Here is a 24423-nt window from a genome sequence, read left to right as displayed (position 1 = left end):
GGTAAGTTTACATGACTCTTAATCTTTGCGATATTGAAAATCAATAATCTGCTGGATATTTGATTTAAGCTATTTCATCAGATTTACGCCGCTTTTTTCTTTATATTTCTTATCGCAAAATTCAACAAGAAGGTTAAAAAAAGGCTTCAATTGTGATTCCCTCAGCTCAATCATACTAATGAAAATGTTCTACTGCTCAAACTTTCTACTCCAAGATAAATTCTAAAACTTAAAACTTACAATCCACATGTTCTACTGTTGGGCCCGTGCTGACACAAGCCTTGCACTTCTAGTATATTAATAAAAGGTCTCAAGTAGATTTAATAAAATTAGTTTTTGTGTACATCACATGTGCATCTCATGTGCCACACATGCATCTCATGCGATGTACGTGTATCTCGTGTGATGAACGTGCATCTCGTGCGATGTACGTACATCTCGTGCGATGAACAGACATCCTGTGTTTTTTTAGGTGACATACGTGCATCCATTGTCAATTAATAAAAATATTTTAGAATCACATCAATATTATTTTTAAACATGTGTATTAGTATACTACCATTGTGAACTATCTTCTAGCTTAATTTAGTAATTTTTTATTAAAAAAAATGGGTATATACATAATAACGCATGCTATACAAAAATGAGAAATAATTTAGCAGTTGACTTCTACCATGCATATACCTAGTTTATTACAAGAATGAGTAGTAAGTGCCAAACACTAATGCATAACAGTATGAAAGGGTCGTTATGCAGTGAACTCTGTCCATGACTTAACATTCTTGGCTTTCCGTTGGCTTCTGGTAGTTGAAACATTGACAACCTGAGAGCCTGATATATCAACAGATTGGAAAATAGAATGGGTCTTAGATTAACGCGACAACTGACTAAAGTTATGCTTTAATTTACTAGAGATGAATTAATTTCCCCTGTGTTAAAGCAACATGATATGTTCTATTAGGTTTAGTCAAAGAGCGTATGGATAACTATACGAGTTACAGTCGTAATTGGCCCATCCAATTCGTTGTCCATCCAGATCATAAACAATAATCTTGTCTTTTAGAACAATGTCTGCACGGAAATATAAACATATAGAATCAACAAAAATGAAGCAAAACTAGTAGATGGTAAAAACAACATCCTATGTTTATGCACAGATTATTTTGGTGCTAAGGTTTTTGCTGTGATAAGCTTTTAAAAGTACAGGATATATACGAATCTCAATAGCCGATTTAGCTCAGTAACTTAACGAGCAGACATAGAGGTGCAAGGAAACACAAAAAAGGGGGAGTTAAAAGATGAGGACAGGTGCAGGGAAAAAGTACAGTCAGTCATTCAACTTGAAAAAGATTACCTCCGAGAACTGTCCATCCTTGGCTCAGAGATTTTTGAAATCCCACGCACCAGACAATGGAACCACCCTACAAAAGCAAAACTGTACTGCATGCGATAAATTACTTCATAATCAGATTGCGTGCACTAAAAAAATGAAATCACTTTTGGCCATAGTGTGGTCCAATATAGAGTGACGAGCATCTATTGGGTCTCAGTTTGGAGGACTATGGGAATTTATGGCCCAAACTAATTAAGCATATATCCTACAAGACGGGAGAGGGTACTAGGATTCTCTTTGGAAAGCTAAGTGGATTGGCCACAGAAATTTTTCCAGATCTTTTATCTTTCTGTGGTAATTCAGGATCATCTATTGTTGAAACTTGGTCTCCTCAAGTTAAGGTTCTTGTAAATGACTGGGAGGTGGACCGAATGGCTGAATTACTAGAGAGATTGGGAGGTTGTAACATCCGGCCTAAATGTTGAACCCGATACTATAAGATAGAGGCATGAAAGGGGTGGGAGGTTTACTGTAGGAAGACACTACAAAAGAGATCTTATGGTACAACCTGGAGCATTTCTGACCCATGAAAACAATTCTAGAAGTGAAATATCCCAACCAAGATAAACAGAGTTTCACATTGTTGGTTGGCAGAAGAGCCTGTTTAACTCAAGAAGCTGAAAAGGAGGGGATTCTAGATTGTCTTTAGGTGTTTCTCTTGCAGTGAAAAGTAGGAAATAAATGGTCATTTGTTTCTTCCTTAGAGAGTTACCGTCCAAACGTGGCATATGTTTCTCAACCTTGTCCAAGCACCATGGGTGATGCCAGAGTATACTGCAGATCTTTAAGTTGTATAGGATAAGGAGAGAATGAAGCAAGACTTAGATTCAAGCAGTATTGCACACTGTATTTTCAAGTTGCAACATTACTAGCAGGTGGACTGATATATGCGATGGAATAGAAAAGATCAAACCTATTGTTTCCATTAACCAAGTTACTTGGATCAAACCAGACATGGGATATATCAAAGTTACACAGAAACTACATTAGCAGCAATGGTAAGTCAGGAATTTGAAGTGTCATTTGAGACAGTAATGGAGAGGTACTAGTGGCTTTTTACAGACCTATGTAGTGTGCTAGCAATATGTGTTGGGTTCGAAATTGAGAGGGCATCATGCGGAAGCTATTAGTTGCAAACTATGAGACGATAAGTCAGACAACAACAAAAAATACTAAAGAGCATTAAATTATTATATGTTTTGGCCAATCGGCCTACATATTATAAAATCTAATATTGAAAAATATTAAACCTATTGGGAGAAATCTCCCCCTAAACAAAGACTCTTTAATAACTACATTGTAGATGCTACTGTGTTATGGCATGAGAAGAGGTCTTCTATTTATAAAGTTCCAAAACTTTTTCTCTTAGAAAGAGATTTAGCCAAATATGAATTTTTTTTTATATTTTTCTTTCAGAAAAAGTAGTAGTTATGGTATTACTTTTATTTTCTTCTAAGAAAAAATAAAACCTAAACTTGGTAAGAAAATTAGGGCAAAAATCCTAACAAATCTCCCCTTTTTGGCTTGATTTTCTTTACTTGATCCGTTTTCTTCACATCACATGCATGAACTTCATTCTTGATATAATCTTCGTAATTGTTGCTTGCCATGGTTAAATATAAAGTTTAAAATATCATGATTAAAAATGGATTAAAAATTAATATTTTATTTTTATTTTTAAAGATGCAGCAGCACAAATGTTGAAAATATGGTTTAAACTTGTTCTCCACATGTAGTTGGATAAAAATCTTTATTATCATCCAATTGATTGCAAATTGATTAGAACTGCATTGGACTTGTTTTTAACCTCATTTTACCAAACCACTGGACCTTTGAACTGTTGGTTCTAATGCCACTTGTTGGGTTCGAAATCGAGAGGGCGTCATGCTAAAGCTACTAGTTGCAATCTATGATACAATAAATCAGACAACAAAGAGCAATACTAAAAAAATTAAATTATTATATATTTTGGCCAATTGACCTACATATTATAAAACCTAATATCGAAAAACATTAGATCTATTGGGAGAAATCTCCCCCTAAACAAAGACTCTTTAATAACTACATTGTGGATTCTACTGTGTTATGGTATGAGAAGGGGTCTTCTATTTATAAAGTTTCAAAACCTTTTCTCTTAGAAAAAGGTTTAGCCAAATATGAAAAAGTTTTATATTAGTAAAAGTAATTATGGTATTAATTTTATTTTCCTTCTAAGAAAAAATAAAACTTAAACTTGATAAGAAAATTAGCGCAAAAACCCTAACAATATGCAGGCAGAAGCCATAGTGCCAAAATATGAAATTCAATGGTGCATTCACAATGGCTTTAACAACTTCTACATGGAAATGGACTCTCTAGCTAATACTAACATCATCATCAATGGGAACACTACTAACAAGAAGCTAAAGAAAATTATCACAGATACAATTGGCATGATCAGCGAAGCTGAAGTAACTATATCTCACTGCCTCGGAGAAGAAAATCAAGTGCTAGATATTTTTTGCTAAAATAACTTCATCTAGCAGAATTGAAACCCTTTATACCTCCTCACAATATTTTCCTAGAGAAGTTAAAGGTTTAATTCAACTAGACAAATGGAAATTTCCTTCTACGAGGAGGAGATATGAAAAATATTTTTTCTGTTAGTTAAGGCTTTTCATATTTCTTGTATGAAAGGGAATTGTATGGAGGTCTAACCCTTTCTTTATCAGTTGTTGGATCCTGTGGTGAGACATGCTAGGGGTCAAACCTCCCCCTACTCCCATAAAGGATTCACAACCAGGGGCAGATCCAGGATTTTCAGTGAGCGAGTTCAGTAGTACATATACGGACTAGTCGAAGGGGGTTCAACCTCTATTATTTATACATAAAAAAAAAATTACCATGTAAAAATAGTATAATTTTTCGACGAAGGGGGTTCAGATGAACCCCCTGCAATACATGTACATCCGCCACTGTTCACAACCCTTGATGATCGCTTAAAAAAAGTTCAAAGAAAAATTGATTTACAGTGGAGTATTGATGTATAAGGTAGTCCTCACCCCTTAATACCATTGTTGCACCGCCGGCAAAGTTCAAACTCACTGTCAGAAAGATATCATTAATGCTTCGTAGAATTGTTTCAACTCAAAGTGATCGATCAATGACTCAGGTCGAGAGGAACGCAATACCAACATCATGCAATTGCCAAAGACTCAATTTAAGTTGAAGTTGACCCTATGAACTCACCCCTACTTCTAGCTTTATCAATTAAAGTTGTAGTTGAACATATGAACTCAATTGAAATTATATAAAAATAAATATTCAACCTATTGCAACAGATAACTTATCTGTTAGAATTTATTAACCATCTGTGAAACAACCTCATTTATCTTCACGAAAAAAATTGAGTTATAAGGAGCATTCACAATGATATAGTTGCCAGCTTTATTTCACTAGTAAGTAGATAATGGATTCAAGTAAAGCTTTTCCTGATATCAATACATGAACATCGTGAATGATCTAAATCCCACGTGAATGCAAATTACAAGATCAGTGGAATGATATAGCTTACTGCATTAACGAAAATGTTATGAGCTTCTTGGGAAGATATGACAGTCGCTCCGGAATCAACTAAGGCTCCCATGTTGCTAGGTATTTTAAATAATTGTGGATTAATACTCAATGTTTGCCCATTGAGAGCAATACTCTCAAGAATCACGTTGTAATGTTGCCTGGTAAAAGAAAAAAAGTGTGTGCGCATAAGCTGGGATATTTATGTAAAAGCCCAACAACAGATGAAAGATATTTATCTATGTTTGATAATTACTTTGGGGAAAAGTAAAACTGTAATCCTGGTCACGAAATATCAAGAAAGAAAAATGAAGTCATGCATGCTAGACATGAAAGAGATAACATACTGTGATGGGACAAGTGGAGTGTAAACTAAATTTGGCTCCACGACTTGACCTAGCACTAAGACACCAACTCCACCATTGCTTCCTTTCAAGCAATGAGAGAACACAGTTGGTGTCACTCCTCGGGTGGAAAGCTGTGCCGTAATCGAAAAGCCCAGCTTCCCTAATCCAAAGATCTCGTCAATTGCTCTGTAAGGAATACTTAGGTTACACGTCCGCAATGTGCTATACTTGTATCATAAAATCCCAATGACGAGTTATTTGAGAAATCATAAATAAGATAATTAATTTATCCTTCATTTATATTAATAAAAGATCTAGAATTAATAAAATTAGTTTACATCATATGTAGAGGTGTACAAACCGAACCGTTAAGTCAAATCGAACCGATGAATCAAACCAAATCAAGGAAAAAAAACGACTTATGGTTTGGTTTGATTGGTTTGGTGTTGGCAAAAAAAAAGCGATCATTCTTGATTTGGTTTAGTATTAGTAAAAATAAAATCAAACCACCGACATAATATATATATATATAATTTTAATTTTTTATACGTAACAAAATATTACTTATAATCTACTTTCTAATTATTTTTATTACTTTTTTATATTCAGAAAATAGATATATATTCTTGGGCCTTTAATTATAATATTTTTCCATTAGTAACAAATTAATATAAAGTCCAATATTAATATAAAAAGAAAAAATTATATATTATAGACAAAATACTATATTAATTACATGGTATGGTTAATGTTTTAAAAAATTACAATTCATAGTTATTTGGTAGTTTAAATTTTTATTTTGTTCTATTGGCAAAAAAATGCCAACAATGGGAACATCAAAACGCACGATTATTGAAAATATCTTCTTCAACTTTATTTTTCTTATTTTTCTTTCAAAATCACTCTAATATCCTTGATTTTACATTGAAGAAACAACAACATTGGCAACATCATAATAGTGTTCTTCAAGAGACCTTCTTCAACTTTTTTTCTCCTTATTTTTCTCTCAAAATCACTTTAATATCACAAGATATCATCCTTGATTTTACTTTGGAGAAGCTTTTTTGCGGATTTGTCACCACATAAAATCCGTTTAGAATATTTATTGAAGATTTGAGGTAATTTTTAGTATTTTTGATATTAGATTTAATTTTTTTTTATATATATTTTGCAATCCTCTCTATCATAAATTTTGGTTGAGATAACTTAGTTCAATCATTATTTTCTCAATTCAACTAAATTGTTATCAATTATATATTATGTGTCAATTATATATGCGTATATGTATAAGTTGTATATTAATTGTGTATATGATGTAATTGTATAAGTAGTATATGTGTAAGTCAATTGTAAAAGTCATATATGGCAATTGTATATGTCAATTATATAAATCATATATGTATAAGTTTTTAATTGTATATGTATATATATGCGCATATGTATAAATTGTATATTAATTATATATATGATATAATTGTATAAGTCGTATATGTATAAGTTAATTGAATAAGTCGTATATGTATACGTCATATATGTCAATTATATAAGTTATATATGTATAAGTTGTTAATTGTATATGTACATTTATTTATTTTTCAATTGTATATCTGAATGTTTGTATAGTATTATAGTGTATATTAAATAACTATATATCTGTATATATACAGTTTGCAGAATTTATAGTGAGTGTGTACATATACATTTTGCATAGTTTATATACAAATATATAATTCTTGAAATTATAAAAGATAAAAGAATGAGAAAGAAAGGGGGCGGAGGGGTAATAGAGGGACAGGAATGGAGGAGGGGAGAGAGAATGAGGAGAGAGGCAAGAAAGAGTGAGAGAAAGAGAGGAATTTAAGGTATATCTATGTTTTGTAACTATGCGAATATTAACCATGTCTTGTAATTATGGACTAAAAGTTATCTATATCTGAATTTTTGCCATATAAAAACCTAAAACTCTTCATTGCTTCACTTTACATTTTGTTCATTCGTTCGTCAAGTTGTGATTTAGGTTTGTTTATCTTCTTTCTCTTTTTTTTTTTTAATGGAATTATGTTATAGTTAATTACTTTATGAAGTTAAATTTTTAATAAGTTGTCTCCAGTTCTTCATTCTTTTGTATGCTCACATTTTATGTGAAAGAAACTTTCAGACAAGTTACTTGTGACTAGTGACTAAGAAATTGAACCACTAGGTCTCCACATAATATTACTTTGAGAGATAGTAGTTTAGACGTCTTAGTAATTTGTTAACTTAATTTTAATTGAAACTACTCTATGATCATTTTTTTTTAATCTTTTTAGTAAAAATATTTAATTTTTTCTTCAATCACATTATAATCGTAAAAAACCGAGAAAAACGAAAAGAGAAAATCGAAAAAAATCGGCTAAAACCAAAATTAAAAAAACGATTGTATATTGGTTTGATTTGATTTATAGATTTAGAAAACCGACATTATTCGTTCGGTTATATTTTAATGACAAACCAAACCAACCCGACCTATGTACACCCCTAATCACATGTGCATCTCGTGTGCCACACATGCATCTCATGCGATGTATGTACATCTCGTGCGATGAACGTGCATCTTGTGTGCATTTAGTGTGACATACGTGCATTCATTGTCAATTGATAAAAATATTTTAGAATCACATAAATATTATTTTTAAATATGTGTATTAGTGTACTACTATTGTGAACTATCTTCTAGCTTAATTTAATAATTTTTTACTAAAAAGAATATCTAAACAACTAACTTCCCCATAGTAATATTTGAAAATCCACTATTCTAATAGACTTCAAATTTACAAAGCTCATATCCACTTTTCTATTGGACTTCAAATTCACAAAGCCCCATCCACTTTTCTAATGGACTTCAAATTCACAAAGCCCATGTCTACTTTTCCAATGGACTTCAAGTTCACAAAGCCCACATCCACTTAGCTAGCGGACCCCAAATTCACAAAGTCCAAAACCAGAATTATAATGGACTTCAAAGCCCACGTTCACTTTTTAATGGACTTCAAATTCACAAAGCCTACATCCACTTTTCTAATGAACTTCAAATTCACAAAGTTCAATTTCACTATTCTAATGAACTTCAAATTTACAAAGCCCACGTTTACCTTTTTTAATGGACTTTAAATTTCACAAAGAACACATTTATTTCACAAAGCCCATATCGAATTTTCTAATAAACTTCAACATCACAAAGCATGTATCCACTATTCTAATGGACTTCAAATTCACATGCTCACATCTACTTTTCTAATGGACTTCAAATAAATAATGCCCAAATCCACTATTATAATGGATTTCAAATTCACAAAGCCCACATCAACTTTTCTAATTGACTTCAAATTCACAAAGTCCAAATCCATTATTCTAATGGATTTCAAATCCACAAAGCCTAAATCCACTATTTTAATGGACTTCAAATTCACAAAGTTCACTTTTAGGATTCATTGGGCCATAGATATTCCAAATAGTCTTGGGCAAATATTTTGTGCTTAAATCCATTATTATAATGGACTTCAAATTCACAAGGTTCACTTTTAAAATTAATTTGGCCATAAATATCTCAAATAATTTTCGGGTAAAAAATTGACAAAATATGTTTGCCCATATTATTGACAAACAATCTAAATTTTCAAAAAATAGTTTTAAGGCCAAACTCTATTATTAAAGAATTTTTTTAAAAAAACACCACACTATTTATCAATCTCAACTTATATCTATTTGCTAATCAATTTCATTCACAAATATTGTTATTTGACTTGGGTATGTAATAGTATTGTTTAATAACATTTGTTAAAAGTAACATAAATAGAAAAACTAAATGTTCGTTTGTGAGTTGAGAAACCTTCGGCAACTTCTACTCTAGTGTGTGTAAATTGTTTATAAGCAGGTTGAAGCATATAATTCATGAGTTTAATTTTATCATGGAGCATGTTTATTATAAAACGATAGTATAAAGTTATGAATAATTTTAATATTTTTTAGAACTTATGAGCATTAATCATATTTCTTACAAAAGCCATATATTTTTTTTAAAACTATGGTCGAACACATGGTGAAATTTCACAAAAAAATTACTTTCCAAAAATAAAATCTATGGCAAAAAATTCTAACGGACTTCAAATTCACAAAGTCCAAATATGTTATTCTAATGGATTTCAAATTCACAAAGTCCACATTTTTTTGATGGACTTCGAATTCACAAAAATCGCATCCACTTTTCCAATGGACTTTAAATTCCCAAAGCCCAAATCCATTATCCTAACAAGCCCAATGGACTTCAAATTCTCAAAGCCCATATCCATTTTTCTAAATTCATACATTTACACAACAATAGAGGACAATATTTTCCTAACCTAACACAACACCAATTTTCGAATATCATTTTTTCACTTAAAAAAAAACATTCTTTTTTTTTTTTCATTTAAATTTCACTATTTTCATGATCAACGCACATCTATCCATCGACGAATACTAGACCCTATATCACATTTTTCTAAAGCACACAAAACTCAACAACATAGGCCAATATTCCTTTAACCAAATACAACTTCAATTTCTAAAGATTATTTTTTTCTCTGTGAAAATAAAAATAATTTTGTTTTTCAAATTTCACAATTTTCATAACCAAACAGGCATTATCTATCAGTCAAGGAATACTGGACCCTATATCACATTCACAAGCCCAATTGTAATGTAGCCCAATGGATTTCAAATCCACAAAACTCATATCCATTTTTTTAAAAATAAAAACTACAAAACACAACATAAATTTCGACAGTTTGAAATTTAATCACAGAAAATTCTTATATTTGCATAATTACTGAAATCTCAATTTTGGATCTGTCGAGATACATAACTGGCTCCTGACACATCCAATGAATATACATTTTCTCCTTTGTAAAGATACATAATTAGCTCCCAATATATTTTTCTGATTCTAGGTCTGTCAAGATATATAATTAGCTCCCGATACATCAAATAAATATACATAATTAGTTTAAAAAGTTTTTAATTATTTTGTAAGTGTGGAGATTTGTATAAATATGATAAGTTAAGGTGTATGCTTGGGTTTTTTTTTTTTCTTTTTCAAATTTCACAATTTCCATGGCCAAACAGGCATATCTACCATTCAAGAAATACTGAACCATATATCACATTTAACTAGCCCTATTTTCACTTAAGCCCAATGGACTCCAAATTTGTTCCATGTCACATATAAGAAGCCCAATTTTCATCTAAGCCCAATGAACTCCAAATTTGTTCTACATCACTTTAAGAAGCCCAATTTTCACCTAAGCCCAGTGGACTCCAAATTTGTTCTATATCACATATAACAAGCCCAATTTTCATCTAAGCCCAATGAAATCCAAATTTGTTCTACATCACTTTAAGAAGCCCAATTTTCACCTAAGCCCAGTGGACTCCAAATTTGTTCTGTATCACATTTAACAAGCCCAATGTCACCTAAGCCCAATGGACTCCATATTTGTTCCATATCACGTTTAACAAGCCCAATTTTCACCTAAGCCCAATGGACTCCAAATTCAGTCTGCATCACATTTAACAAGCCCAATGGACTCCAAATTTGTTCTATATATATCACGTTTAACAAGCCCAAATTTTCACCTGAGCCCAATGGACTCCAAATTTGCTCTGTATCACATTTAACAAGCCCGATTTTCACCTAACTTCAATGGACTCCAAATTTGTTTTACATCACATATAACAAGCCCGATTTTCACCTAACTTCAATGGACTCCAAATTTGTTTTACATCACATATAACAAGCCCAATTTTCACCTAAGTCCAATGGACTCCAAATATATTCTGTATCACATTTAACAAGCCCAATTCTCACCTAAGCCCAATGGACTCCAATTTGTTCTGTATCAACATTTAACAAGCTCAATTTTCACCTAAGCCCAATGAATTCCAAAATTTATTCTATATCATATTTAACCAGCCCAATTTTCAGCAAGCCCAATGGACTCCAAATTTATTCTACATAACAAGCCCAATTTTCACCTAAGCCCAATTGACTCCAAATTTCAAAAAGCCCATATCCAACTTTTCTAAATCCACACAAATACTCAACAACATAGGTCATTATTCCTCCTCCTCCAGCTTCTTAATTTTGGTAAATTAGTTTTCTCCATACTTCTCTCTAATTATAATAATGCATAAATAAAATTTTAGCTGTAATCTATTTTTCTAATTAATTAAATTTAAATTTCATTCTTCTGTTTTTTTTTTTTTTTTATTAATGTGAGTAATATTTACTGTTGTTTTAAGATTTTTACATGTTAATTTGAAGTATTACTACTATCCATGTGATAGATGTGTACAAATTTGTGATTAATATTATTTATAACAAAACTAATGAGAGTTTTAGGTTGACCAAGAATTTTTGTCTGGATAGAATTTGCCTTTTTCTGGCTACATATGTGAATAATGGTGTTTTTTTTTTTAGTTGTTTTAAGATATTTACATGTTAATTTGAAGTTTTACTAGCTAAAAATGTGATATATAGGTTTATATTTGTGATTGGTAGTACTTTTAATGAAGTTAATGAGATTTTTAGGTGGACCAAGGATTTTTTATCTAGGTAGAAGATGCATTTTTCTAGCTACCTATGTGAATAATAGTGGCTAGTTTCTCGACGATAACATATCTAGTGTAGTTGCGCAAGTGTGGTTTGGGAAGATAGAGTAGAGTGTACGTAGACCAAGAAATAGCGGATGTTTTTTTCATAGTTGTTTAAGATTTTCACATGTTAATTTGCAATTTTAGGTGGACCAAGGATTTTTGTCTAGGTAGAAGATGCATTTTTCTAGATACATATGTGAATAATAGTGGCTAGTTTATCGACAATAACATATCCAGTATAGTCACACAAGTGTGGTTTGGGAAGATAGAGTAGTAGAGTAGAGAAATAGTGGATGTTTTTTTCATAGTTGTTTAAGATTTTCACATGTTAATTTGCAATTTTTATCGACTACCAATTTGAAGGGGAGTCTTGGAGTAACTGGTAAAGTTGCTGCCATGTGACCGGGAGGTCACGGGTTCAAGCCTTGGAATGCAAGGTAAGGCTGCGTAGAATAGATCCCTTTGGTCGGGCCCTTTCCTAGACCCTACGCATAGCTATGTTGCTCGTACTCGTCAAAAATGTCAATGGGTGCGTGTCGGATTTGCTAAAATTAGTGTATTTTTGAAGAATCTGACACAGGTGCTGCATAAAAAATGAAGAGTCCCCGCAACTTAGGCGCATAGCGGGAGCTTTAGTGAACTGACTTGCCCACTTTACCGATGTGATAAGTAGGTCCAAATTGATTGGTAGTATTTCAGATGAAACTAATGAGACTTTTAGGTCGATCAAGGATTTTTATCTGGGTAGAATTGGTTTTTCTGACTACCTGCGTGAATAATACTGACTCTTTTCTTGTAGTTGTTTAAGATTTGTACATGTTAAGTTGAAGTTTTACTCACTACTCATTTGATAAATATGTCCAAATTTGTGATGCAGTAGTACTTGTAATGAAACTAATGAGATTTTTAGGTAGACCAACGATTTTTTTTTAATCTAGTTAAAATTTGCATTTCCCCGACTACCTGGGTGAATAGTAGTAGCTCTTTTTTCATAGTTTAAGATTTTTATATTTTAATTTAAGTTTTGTTTAAGATTTTTACATGTTAATTTGAAGTTTTACTCTCTATCCGGCCATTTGATAAATAGGTCCAATTTTGTGATTGGTTGTATTCGTAACGAAACTGATTATATTTTAGGCCGACCAAGGATTTTTAATCTGCATAGAATTTGCATTTTTTCCTAGATACCTGCGTGAATAGTAGTCTTTTCCCAACAGCAACATAACCAATGTAGTCCCGCAAGTGGGGTCTGGGAGGGTAGAGTGTGCACAGACCTCTCCCCCACCTAGGTAATAAAGAGGTTATTTCTAATAGGCCCTCGCCTCAAGGAAATAGTGGCTCTTTTTTCATAGCTGTTTAAGATTTTTACATGTTAATTTGCTTTTTTTACGGGCTAGCCATTTGATAAATAGGTCCAAATTTTGTGGTTGGTAGTATTTCTAATGAAACTAATGAGATTTTTAGGCCAACCAAGGATTTTATATCTAGATAGAATTTGCCCTTTTTCCAACAACAACATGCCCAGTGTAATCCCATGAGTTGGTTCTGGGAGGGTAGAGTGTGCACACATCGCTTAACCCTATCTTGGGAGATAGAGAAACTGTTTCCAATAGACCCTCGGCTAAAAATAGTGGCTCGTTTTCGTAGTTGTTTAAGATTTTTACGTGTTATTTTGAAGTTTTACTCTCTACCATTTGATAAATAGGTTCGAATATTGGAATGAATGACATTTTTAGGCAACCAGTGATTTTTATCTGCGCAAAATTTGCAATTTTTTTGTCTATGTGTGAATAATAGTGGCTCTTTGTTTCATTTTTTTCAGTAGTTTTACTGGTTATTTAGCAGTTTTTACTTGGTACCCATGTGATAAATGGGTCCAAAATGGTCATATGTTCCTTGTAAGTAATGAGTTTTGTTTTGTGTCTACCAAGATTATTTTGACAGAGATGGGTGCTAAAGGGAGGAAGAAAAGCATAACTAAGAAGTTGAAGAAGGGTGCTAGCGAATTCTCTGCTTCTAAAGATAAAGCTGCTGACTTTCTGGTATGTTATGGCATATTTAAGTTAGTAATGCTCCTCCAAGTTTTTGAACGAAAGCAACACTGAGAACAATTTTGTCTTTCATGTTTTTTAGTTTCTTACTTTCCCTCTTCGAGTTGAGGGCCTAAGGAAACAACCTGGGTAATGTTTGCATACACTTCACCCTCCAAAACGCCACTTACGGGATAAGACTAGGTTTGCCGTTTGTTGTTGTTTTTAGTTTCCTTCATGATACATGTTAATTTATCTTTTTGGTTTATATGGTTGAACTGACTAATGAGTACTGTGATGATTGAAAACTCTTAGGATCTATTTGGTTGTTGGGAGAGTCGTTAAAAGATCTTTGTTATGTGGGACAGGAAAGGGAACTTGAAGAATATAAAAGGAGTAAATGTTGGCTACTAGATTCCCAGAATTTGATGAAACTAGCCACCATTCTTAATTATACTTATAGGTCAAATCTAGTGGTATACTTTATGCATATTAAATCCTTACGAAGTATGTACTCTTTTATCGTACAATTGAGATAGAGTTTTGACTTTAGAACATCTGTAAAAGAATTTTTTCCAGATCTGTAATAGTGCTTCATGATATAGACAAAAAGATATAGTTACAAATAGGTATAATACATAAATATGACCTTAAACTTGACACCAAATTATAACATTGACCTTAAACTTTGACAGTGCACAAGTAGGCCCTTTAACTATACAAAACCTGAACAAATAAACACTCCGATTTTGCAACCTACACACGTGAACCTCACTTGTGCCTACGTGGATTAGTCATCCACTTAGATGCTGCCACCTAATAAAAAAGATACATTATAACTATGCCCTTTAACTTTGCCAGTGCACAAGTAGGCCTTTTAACTATACAAAATATGAACAAAAAAACCCTTCAATTCTAACTCCGACGCGCTCAGTTTTTTAGTGTACACACGCATTTTGCCACGTAGGATTGGAGTGTTTACTTGTTCAGGTTTTGTATAGTTAAAGGGCCTACTTGTGTACTATCAAAGTTTAAGGTCAATGTTATAATTTGGTGTCAAGTTTAGGGTCATATTTATGTATTATGCCTTACAAATATGGTGGAGTACTTGGCGCAAGATGGCAGGACACCACCATTATTAGAAAAGAGATGTCGTGGAGTACTTGAAATGTTCTTTTGCAAGAGTAATTTTATGGGAAATTTGGTCTCAACGCTCATGAGAGATTCCAGATATAAGAAAAAATTGGAGATAATAATAGATAACAAAACATCTTTTAAATGACGTAAATCTTACTTTTGAATAGGACTGGATAATCAACTTTTAACAGATATTAATTCAAATTTAGTAATCTCTTAGTTCCAATTTATGTTGATGCTATTTATTTATTAGGTCATAAAAAAGAATGACATTCTATATTTGAAAATAAATTAACTTTAAGCTTCTCATTTTTCCCTTAACGAGAAGCTTATATAGTCTCACAAATTTTATGCCATTTTTTTAAGATCACAAGTATCAAAAGTCTTATAGCCACACAAATGTTATAGCATGTTTATAAGTTAAAAGTTAAAAACCATAAAATTCGAATACCCTACTTTCTTTCTTAGACTCCATGTCGAGTCAAACTATGTTGCATTAATTGGTATAAAAAGATTAGCTGGTCTTAAGTGTCACTAGACACTAATCATGGGTCATGCGTCAATTTATCCGGCAATGTTGGCATGTAATTTTCAGCCAACGAGTATCAGTTCATGCGCAGTTATTCTCCACATACAACTACAAGGGTATGAGTTGTTTGGATCATATAAAAACTACATTCCATGTCATTCCTTTGTCTTCTGTGATTAACTAATGGTATCTTTACTGTAGTCAATCAGCAGTTCTGTTGTATAAGAGAGAAGAAAAAAATGACCTTTTTGGTGATGGCTTGCGTTTTCTTACTTTTGTTTTCCTTATACGTAACAGCCATTGGAAGGTGGGCCAGCAAGGAAACTTCCAGATACTGAAGTACAGGAAAGTAAAGCCAGAGTGTTGTATATTGGAAGGATTCCACATGGATTTTATGAGAATGAAATGGAAGGTTTGCATTTCTCACGTTTTTTCGTCTCCTAGCCTTTTTAGCTTTTATATCTATTTGTAGCATTCCAAAGTTGAATAACTGTTGTTGTGCCATCTTTGGCTGCTGTTGTCTTTAGGTTTCTTTAAGCAATTTGGTACAATTAAGAGGCTTAGACTTGCAAGGAATAAAAAGGTGAATACTCCAACTGATTTTTTATCCTTAATTTATTCAGTGTAGTTTGGTATCATTGTCTGATTTTGTCTTCTTGACCTACTTGCATTCATATGGTTGGTGTCACAATCTGACACCTTCAGACTTAGTGAGACCCAAGCTGGTGGAGAATGAGCTCACTCAAGTACCTAAAAGTTACGACATTTTTACTATCTATGATTAGTCATAGTAGTATTTACAAAAAGGATAGCTGAGTGACTGTAGAATTTAGCATATAATAGACAGTGGAGCTGAAGTGGCTGTAGAATCACTGCAGTTGATTCTGCATGTGATTATCAAAGTAAACTACTTCCAGTCACATTCTCCAACAAAAAGCTTTTTTGCATTTGCCTTGTGTAGCCTTGCAATGTATTTTCTTCTTTCTAAAGTACAAGGCGAAATGACTTGGGAGTCCCCTCTACTTGTCCCGGAGTGTCATCTGGACCCTTCATTCCTGACTTTGCCAACTGAAAACTTAAACCCTTTTTTAAACTGATCATCCTATGTGACATGTTTGACCCTGATCATCCTATGTGGCATGTTTGACCATAGTGCGTGTCCTCACACGTCTTTAAGGAGCGTGAGACCTTAAAAAGGGACCAGCAATAAATTTCTCTATAGTGGAACAAAAAGAAGTTTTTTCCTTGACTTTTCTTCTCTCTTCCATTTCTCTATCCAATTTCTTTTTGGTCTTTACTAATAGAGCTTATTCCATTTTTTTGGGGGTGGGGGGTGGGGATGGGAGGCCATGATTCTCATTTCAAATTCACAAAGTAGAAGATGAAGAATAACAAAATAAGAAATACCCAAATTTGAAAAAAGTTCCCACATTTTCATTTACATTATACTCTGTTTTTTGTATTTCTTCAAGACAATCTCTACCAACTTTTAAAATTAACCTAAAATTTAAGCATGAAAGTGGGGGGAAAAGGTAAGAAAGAAAGAAATCAACAAATCAAAATGCTTAAGAAAAGGCCATACATTGATTTGAGTTTGTAAATGGAATATTTACTGAACAGGTGCACTAGGGACGCTGCAATAATTTCAAATATGATTCAACACATAGTAAACCAAAAACCTTCTCCTCAATCCCAAAATCTAGTGAAGAATACAATGACAAAAAAAACAAAGAGGAAGCGAAGGAGATGAGAGGAATAAACTAAAAAGAGGTGAAGTCAAAGAAGGACTGACATCGGCTGCAGATTAAAAGAGTTGAAGAAAGAGAAAATTAATTATGAAATAAAGCTTTGGAGTTTAAGTTAATTTTTAGCATTTATTTCCTAAGTGGCACTAAAAAATGACGTGGAACTTGACGTATAGTTGGTTGTATCTCACGCACACTATTGACCGGATGAAAAAGGGTTTAAAATACTGAGTTTCAAAGGGTTTAAGTGCTCAGTTGGCAAAGTCAGGAGTGTAGGGGTCCATATGACAATCCGGGACAAGTAAAAGGGTCTCTCGGGTCGTTTCGCCAAAGTAAAACAGATATATCCTTCCCATTTGTTATGGGGTGTTGTGCTGTGCTGTGTTCATCGGTTAAGTTAACAGCTGCTTTGAACTTGTAGGTAGTTTTCTTTGCCGTAAAGATTGTGATACATTCATCGTCAAAGTATTTAAAATTGTGGTCTTGTAGCTTGAGGACTGTCCTTAATTTCTAAAACTCTGGTTTCTGGAGCTAACGGCTTCCAGTTAGATATATCCGTCAAATTTCTACGTCCATAATACACTTGTACTTTCTTATTGTCTCTCTCTCTCTCTATGCGGTAATCTTTTCATACTTTTCTTATCTTCTGTTTTCTTGTGTCTTTCCTCGTGACAGACAGGAAAATCAAAGCATTTTGGCTTCATAGAATTTGAGTCCCCAGAGGTTGTTCCTCTTCCTGAATAATTTATTATGTTATGCACCCATTTTATAATATCCATCTGGTCATTTTCTTTCCATTAATATTTATCTTTGATTTATGGACAATTGCAGGTTGCTAAAGTGGTTGCAGATACCATGCATAACTATCTATTATTTGAGCACTTGTTGCAAGTTCGTCTTATTACTCCCGAGCATGTTCATCCCAAACTGTAAGGGTTTCATTTTTTTAAACCAATTGTTATTGTATTAAATTTATCTTATAATTCCATATTTCTTGGGTCCCTAAGTTTAAGAGTTCTTCAAAGCTCTTTTTTTTTCTTTTCATTCTTTTTTTTTTCCTTTTCTCCGGAGTGGGCAATCGTGAGAGACTAGTTTGGACATTCTAACACTGTCACTTTTTTTTAAATTGTATCTGCTTCCTGTCCTTGACTTGCTTTGGAGACTATAATGGCTTGGAAAAACATGGCAATGAGAGAAATAGCTTACTGAATTGGTGGTTGAACTGATGGTTAATAATCTTTTCTTAAAACCAAATGCTTTAGTTTAAGATTCCAAGTGAGACATAACTTTTACCAAGAGACAGAGACGGAGACGGAGAAAAGTTCTGTGGGGGGTTATGTTTGAGGGAGTAAAAGTTTTGGTGTAAAGAAGAGGGTATAGATGAAGCAGGTCAATTAGTAGATTTCGAAGGTTCTTTATAAGTATGACATATTGCCCCTGTAATTTTTTGAAGGTTGCAAGCATTTCTTAATGCTGAAGAATACAACAAAAATAAAATAAAATATCCACCTTCAGAAGCGACCTGATGACAACCAACAATATTGTGGCTGGATGAAGTATAAAAAGTGATGTGTTTTTAAACTAGAATCTAGAGAGTTCTCCTTTCTGAAGAGTGCTGATGACATGTGGCTCCACAGTACCAGTTCTGCACTGTGGAATTAGCCATTATGTTACATATAATGCTTTGCTATGTATAAATGACGGTATTTTCTTACAAAATTTTCATGCATTATGATCGTGGGTGTTATTGCATAATCTGATGCATATGTAAGTGGTGCAGTAAAGAAATTTATTTGCAAACTTATGTAAACAAACTTGTATGTATGTAAGAATGCAAATTGATACATAGGAATTATTTTAGCATCCTTATCAATCTTAACTTGGAATGACCATGAAGATGATATTTGCATGAATGAATCTTGTTGCGAGCATGGAGTTGCATGAATTGACAATTTGGTATTTTCATCTTTTTTCTTCTTTTTTTGGTATGGTTATAATTTGTATATTTGCTCCAGGTGGAAAGGTGTGAACCGCTGGTACAAACCGTTAGATTGGGTTAAAATTGAAAGGAAGCGTCACGACAAGGTAGTGTTTGATCTTGTGTGTGTGTGATACAAGATAGTTGCACGATTATGCAAAAAAATGAGTTACACTGCTTTTAGTTATATGAGCTCACATTCGCTTTTACATAACTGTGCAAAGTTTGAGATACATGGTTTGTTGTTGTATGAGCTCTAATTGAACTTATTTAATTGTGAAACTTATCGAGTGCTGATAATATACAGGAAAGAACATTGGAGGATCATAATAAGTTGGTTGAAGGAATTCTAAAACGTGAGAAGAAGAGGCGAAAGAGGATCAAGGTTGCTGGGATTGATTACGAGTGCCCCGAAATGGTAAGAGCAAATGCTTTTATTACATTTTGCACTATCTTGTGATGCAAATTCTACTTGTTTATGCATGTCCAGGAACTACCTTTTGGCTAATTGACAACTACTTGAATAGGATTTCCTTTGCCTAAGAAATTAGTAATGTATTGATCATGGTATTAGGAAGGAAATAACTGCCTAACATGTCAATTAGAAGGATGATCAACAAGTATCTTACATGCGTATCCAAATAATCTCATAGCCTATCATAAAATTACAGAATATCCGAGTTTAGGATTAGATTTAGAAGACAGAATCCATAAAATTTGTGGATTTTTCTTGTATAATCTCGAGGAGGAAAAAAAAAAAGTTCCAAGAGAAGCATATAACACAGCGTAGAAGGCATCGTGATGGAGAAATCTGTTATTTAGATAGCCAAAAGGACTTTTTGGACATGTTGGGAGGTATCTGGTACCTAATGAATAGTTGAGTTGTGGACAGGCACAACCGTTACTAAAAAGAGGAAGTTTTCGGACATGTTAATCAGTACATGACAATTCTGTATGTTGTATACTGAAACATCGCTTGAGAATCCATCCGGATCAAGAAGGTAGAAAAGCGGGGCCTGGGAGGAGAGGATAGATCTACACAGACCTTACCGCTACCTCGAGGAGGTAGTAGAGGAGCATGAAAGTGAATTAACATCTACAATTGTGATTTGCAGGTGGGTGCAATTCAGTCTGCACCAAAGAAGATTAGGTTCACGGATTAGATCTTTACAAGGATAATAAGTGAACAAAATAGTATCTATGGCGACAAGCAGATTAGTATGTGCACGCGCTGTGTGACTGAGGATCGGCTGAAGCTGGCTGGTTTGCTATCAATAACAATGGATTTGAAAATGTAGCAGAGAAAACATGATTGTAGATTATTAGGGAAGACAGGAAGAATTTGACAATTTTCTATTGATTGTATACCATGAATCTATCGTCCAAAATTTACTGTAAAGCACTTGGTTTTCTTCTTGTTTTTTGGTTGAAAAAAAATTATATATAATTAGCTCAAAATCATGACAGTGTTCTTATTCTCGATCTTTATATCTTGGTGTTTAAGATCATGTCTTTAGTCAGTTGAAATTGCGTCATGTCTTATCTAATCACCGTTCCCAATGTTTTATCTCCCATTTTCATTGGCAAATGTGCTCTAGTTTCTAGACTGCAAGAATATATATGACTCGCTTTTTAATGGGGGAGATATATCAACTCTAAATCGCAAAGTTAAAGAGGAATATATTTGCTCTTTTCCCTTCAAAGGCAAGACACTAAACATCATTTTGTTCCCCTTTTTACATTCACAACAGAGGCTGAAGTCCCTCTTTGCAATAACTTAGCATGTCGTCTAACGTTTCATGTAACATTCTCAGTAGACCGAGGTCTAGAAGATCCATAAGTTGCAAAACAAATAAAAAGAGAAATATTTTACTAAATAGTTATATCAAAAGAAATACCCGACAAAAGTTTCGCTACAATACAAAAATACTTTTGACATCAGCCGAACACATAATTTGGCAGTGTTTAACAAAATTTTCATTCAAAATCAAATGCAACTATGGAGAATATTGTTATACCCAAGTGTTCAGAATCTACTTTACAAAGGCAGTAATCACTACATGAATCTACAGTAAGTGGAACTAGGAAATTGCCTTAAGAGGCTACTAATGTAAAAGAAAACACCTAGAAACTGCAACACTATAGTTTATTACAAGAACAAGTAGTAAGTGCCAAACACTAATGCTGGCAACACAGGCGTTGCTCGTGGTAGCTGAAACCTTGACGGCCTGAGAACCTGATATTTAAACAGATAAGGAACATGGCTTAGCTTAACACGACAACTGACTGAAGGTATACATTAATTTACCAGAGAGCGTAGGGATAACTATATGACTTACAATTGTAACTGGCCCATCCAATCCGTTGTCTAGCCAGATCATAAACAACAATCTTGTCCTCTAGAACAATGTCTGCACAGAAATATGAAAATATGAATTGACAAGCACAGTAATGAATCGATAGAACACCTGAAGGTATTTGGTAAAAATTATTATCCTGGCAGAGGGTTACTAGAGCTAATTTGGAGTGGACACAAGAACTAAAATGGGCTATGCAATATTGCAAAGGGAGTAGTAAGGGTAATGAGGTGTGTAGAAGCTGCTTCTATCACTCACTTGTGGGCTGAGAGAAATCCTATTATTTTTTCAGCAAGGAAGAACCCTGCAAGACATCATCGTATCAGATCATTCAGGAGGTTCAATTCAGGCTGAATCTAAGGTTTTTGCTTTGATAGTCTTTTAAAAGTAGAGGATATATACGAATCTCAATAACAGGTTTAGCTCAGTAACTCAGCGAGCAAGACATAGAGGTGCAGGGAAACACAAAAAAGAGTGCACTCGTTCAACTTGAAAGAGATTACCTCCTAAAATTGTCAATCCTTGGCCTGGAATTTTCTGAAAGGCCATGCACCAGACAGTTTCAGCATACTAAAAAAGCAAAAACTGTACTGAGTGCTACAGATTACTTTCAAAAATCTAGATTGAGGGAGCTAAAAGAGTTAAATAACTTTTGGCTGCAGTGTGAAGTCATCTGTAAACTTAAGAATACATACACGAGTTTAAGAAAATTTGACTTACAAGAGAGTATTTCCATATAAGGTAGTCCTCAGCCCTTAATATCATTGCTGCACCACCAGCGAAGTTCAAACTCACCATGGGAAATATATCATTAACTCTGCACACACAAAAAAAGTACCAGTCAAAATTTCAGTGCAAAACTAAACTAAACCATCAAAAAGAAATGAGCCTGGAAGCTCCCAAGTTCAATTTTTCTAAGAAAACCTGGAGGTGGTTCGATAGCACTGGTTAGTCAGGCCATCAAAAGGGTGCACATGCTGTGAAACAGCCTTAGTGATCTGCGGGAGAAAAAAAGATTTGAGTTATAAGGGGAACATCATGAATAATATAAATCTCAAGTGCAAGCAAATCACAAGATCAGTCGAATAATATAACTTACAGCATTAACAAAAATATCATAAGCTTCTTCAGCAAGGTATCCCAGAGTCGTTCCAGAATCAATCATGGTTCCCCTGTCTCCCGTTGTTTTAAATACTTGAGGACTGATTGCCAATGACTGTCCATTGACAGCAATACTCTCAAGATTCACCATGTACTGCGGCCTGGAGAAAGAAAAAAGTGTGTGCATATAAGTAAGGATATTTATGAAAAAACACAGGGGAAGGTGAAAGATATTTATCCACGTTCCAGATTTACTGTGGGGCAAAGAAGGGGAAATCAAAGCTGTATTAGTATAGGCTTACACATTAAAAATTACCGTCTGATCACATTTTATTGGAAGCTTGATTATTTCAAGAGTCCATACAGTAACAAAGGATATAGACTAATCAATGGCGTGGAGTGCATATTTCAGCTCCCCGGGAACAGATATTTGCATGATCTATCGCTACTTGCTTGGGATAGAGAATGCTATCCGAGCGCTGCTTGAGGCATGAACATTTTAGATGTGACTACATGGAATAAGGCTGCAATTAGCAAGATCTTATGGAACACCAAAAAAGACAAGTTATGGGTTAAATGGATTCACTCCTATTATGGGAATAGGGACTTGATGATGGATGTTCCCAACCAGGCCTCATGGATCATCCAAAGGATCCTCAAGGCTACAAAATACTTTGCTCTAGCTGGATATAGTGTTGAAGAAATTCTAACACTAAGAAGTTTTATTTAAAGCTGAGACGGCATTTTCAGAAAATGATGATGGATGCAGCAGTATACTATGTTTGGACGGAAAGGAATGCTCGATTGTTTCAAAACAACAGAGAGAGTCCTCAGGTTTTGATCGCACTCATCATACAGCGCGTCCATGCTGGAGCTACTAATTTTGCAGTATGGTTGCAGGCGTCAATTATTTAATTTTTACATCCCCATTTTATCTTTATTGATATGTTCTTACAAGATTTGACATGGCTTATTAAACTCCACTAGACACACAAACAAGTACTTCTATACTAAGGGGACTTTTAGTATTTCCGCCAGACAAACTGGTAAAAAGTAATAAATCAAAGAGAAACTTCAACTGTGTTAACTTTCGTTGCTTATTTTTCTGTCATCTTAGATGGAATTTTTCTGAAACTTTTATACCAAGTACCTTTACTATGCCAATATTTGGCGCAAATCAGATAGCGTTGCAAGAAGTTTTGGCAAAGTAAAATTGGAAACATGGTCAAAAACTATGAAATGAAGTCACACAAGCTCGCCAAGAAAGAGATAACTTACTGTGAAGGGACAAGTGGAGTGTAAACCAAAGTCGGCTCCACAATTTGACCAAACACCAAAATGCCACCTCCACCATTGCTTCCTCTCAAGCAATGTGAGAAAACATGCGGGATCACTCCTTGGGCAGAAAGCTGTGCGATTACCGGCACGCCATACTGCCCAAGTCCGAAGATCCCATCAGTTGCGCTGTCAAGCATCGCTAGGCCACCCGTCTGTGATGTGCTACATCTGCGTCGCAAAATCCAACAACAATAAGGTTAGACAATGACAAGTAGCTGAAGTAGCATACACTATCTAAAACTAT

The 24423-nt window shown here is 33.9% G+C and overlaps 3 protein-coding genes across 4 annotated transcripts in view; 1 reads left to right on the top strand and 2 right to left on the bottom strand.

Moving 5' to 3' along the window:
* Window positions 1-748: 748 nt before the first annotated feature.
* Window positions 749-9620, bottom strand: LOC107846098 (aspartic proteinase 36-like). The gene is made up of 7 exons (XM_047400288.1): window positions 9484-9620; window positions 5293-5478; window positions 4947-5106; window positions 3211-3300; window positions 1355-1421; window positions 1000-1071; window positions 749-831 (listed from the first exon to the last, which is right to left on the bottom strand). Exons 1-7 carry the CDS (start codon window positions 9618-9620, stop codon window positions 749-751), a joined length of 795 nt encoding a protein of 264 aa, XP_047256244.1.
* A 1784-nt stretch (window positions 9621-11404) lies between these two features.
* On the top strand, window positions 11405-20844 carry LOC107847913 (uncharacterized RNA-binding protein C1827.05c). Of its 2 annotated transcripts, none has more exons than XM_016692513.2 (9): window positions 11405-11455; window positions 13896-14006; window positions 15958-16072; window positions 16188-16243; window positions 18081-18128; window positions 18237-18334; window positions 19421-19490; window positions 19691-19801; window positions 20499-20844. In XM_016692513.2, exons 2-9 carry the CDS (start codon window positions 13911-13913, stop codon window positions 20544-20546), a joined length of 642 nt encoding a protein of 213 aa, XP_016547999.2. In that variant the 5' UTR covers window positions 11405-11455; window positions 13896-13910; the 3' UTR covers window positions 20547-20844. The 2 variants fall into 2 exon arrangements, with proteins under 2 accessions (XP_016547999.2, XP_047255863.1); XM_047399907.1 differs by lacking the exon at window positions 11405-11455 and adding an exon at window positions 11715-11772.
* Window positions 20845-20986: 142 nt separating this feature from the next.
* LOC107847912 (aspartic proteinase 36) overlaps window positions 20987-24423 on the bottom strand; it is a 47458-nt gene continuing 44021 nt past the window's right edge. Inside the window, exons 4-10 of the mRNA XM_016692512.2 lie at window positions 24120-24347; window positions 22840-23002; window positions 22665-22738; window positions 22461-22557; window positions 22244-22310; window positions 21723-21794; window positions 20987-21619 (exon numbers count right to left, since the gene is read on the bottom strand). Coding sequence (XP_016547998.2) covers window positions 21489-21619; window positions 21723-21794; window positions 22244-22310; window positions 22461-22557; window positions 22665-22738; window positions 22840-23002; window positions 24120-24347 — 832 coding nt within the window. The 3' untranslated portion in view covers window positions 20987-21488. The remainder of the gene's footprint in view (window positions 21620-21722; window positions 21795-22243; window positions 22311-22460; window positions 22558-22664; window positions 22739-22839; window positions 23003-24119; window positions 24348-24423) is intronic.

This window comes from Capsicum annuum, chromosome 11 (assembly GCF_002878395.1).
Source record: "Capsicum annuum cultivar UCD-10X-F1 chromosome 11, UCD10Xv1.1, whole genome shotgun sequence".
NCBI lineage: Eukaryota > Viridiplantae > Streptophyta > Magnoliopsida > Solanales > Solanaceae > Capsicum > Capsicum annuum.
Note: the sequence above shows the minus strand (reverse complement) of the source record. Positions and strands in the feature narration are given on the sequence as shown.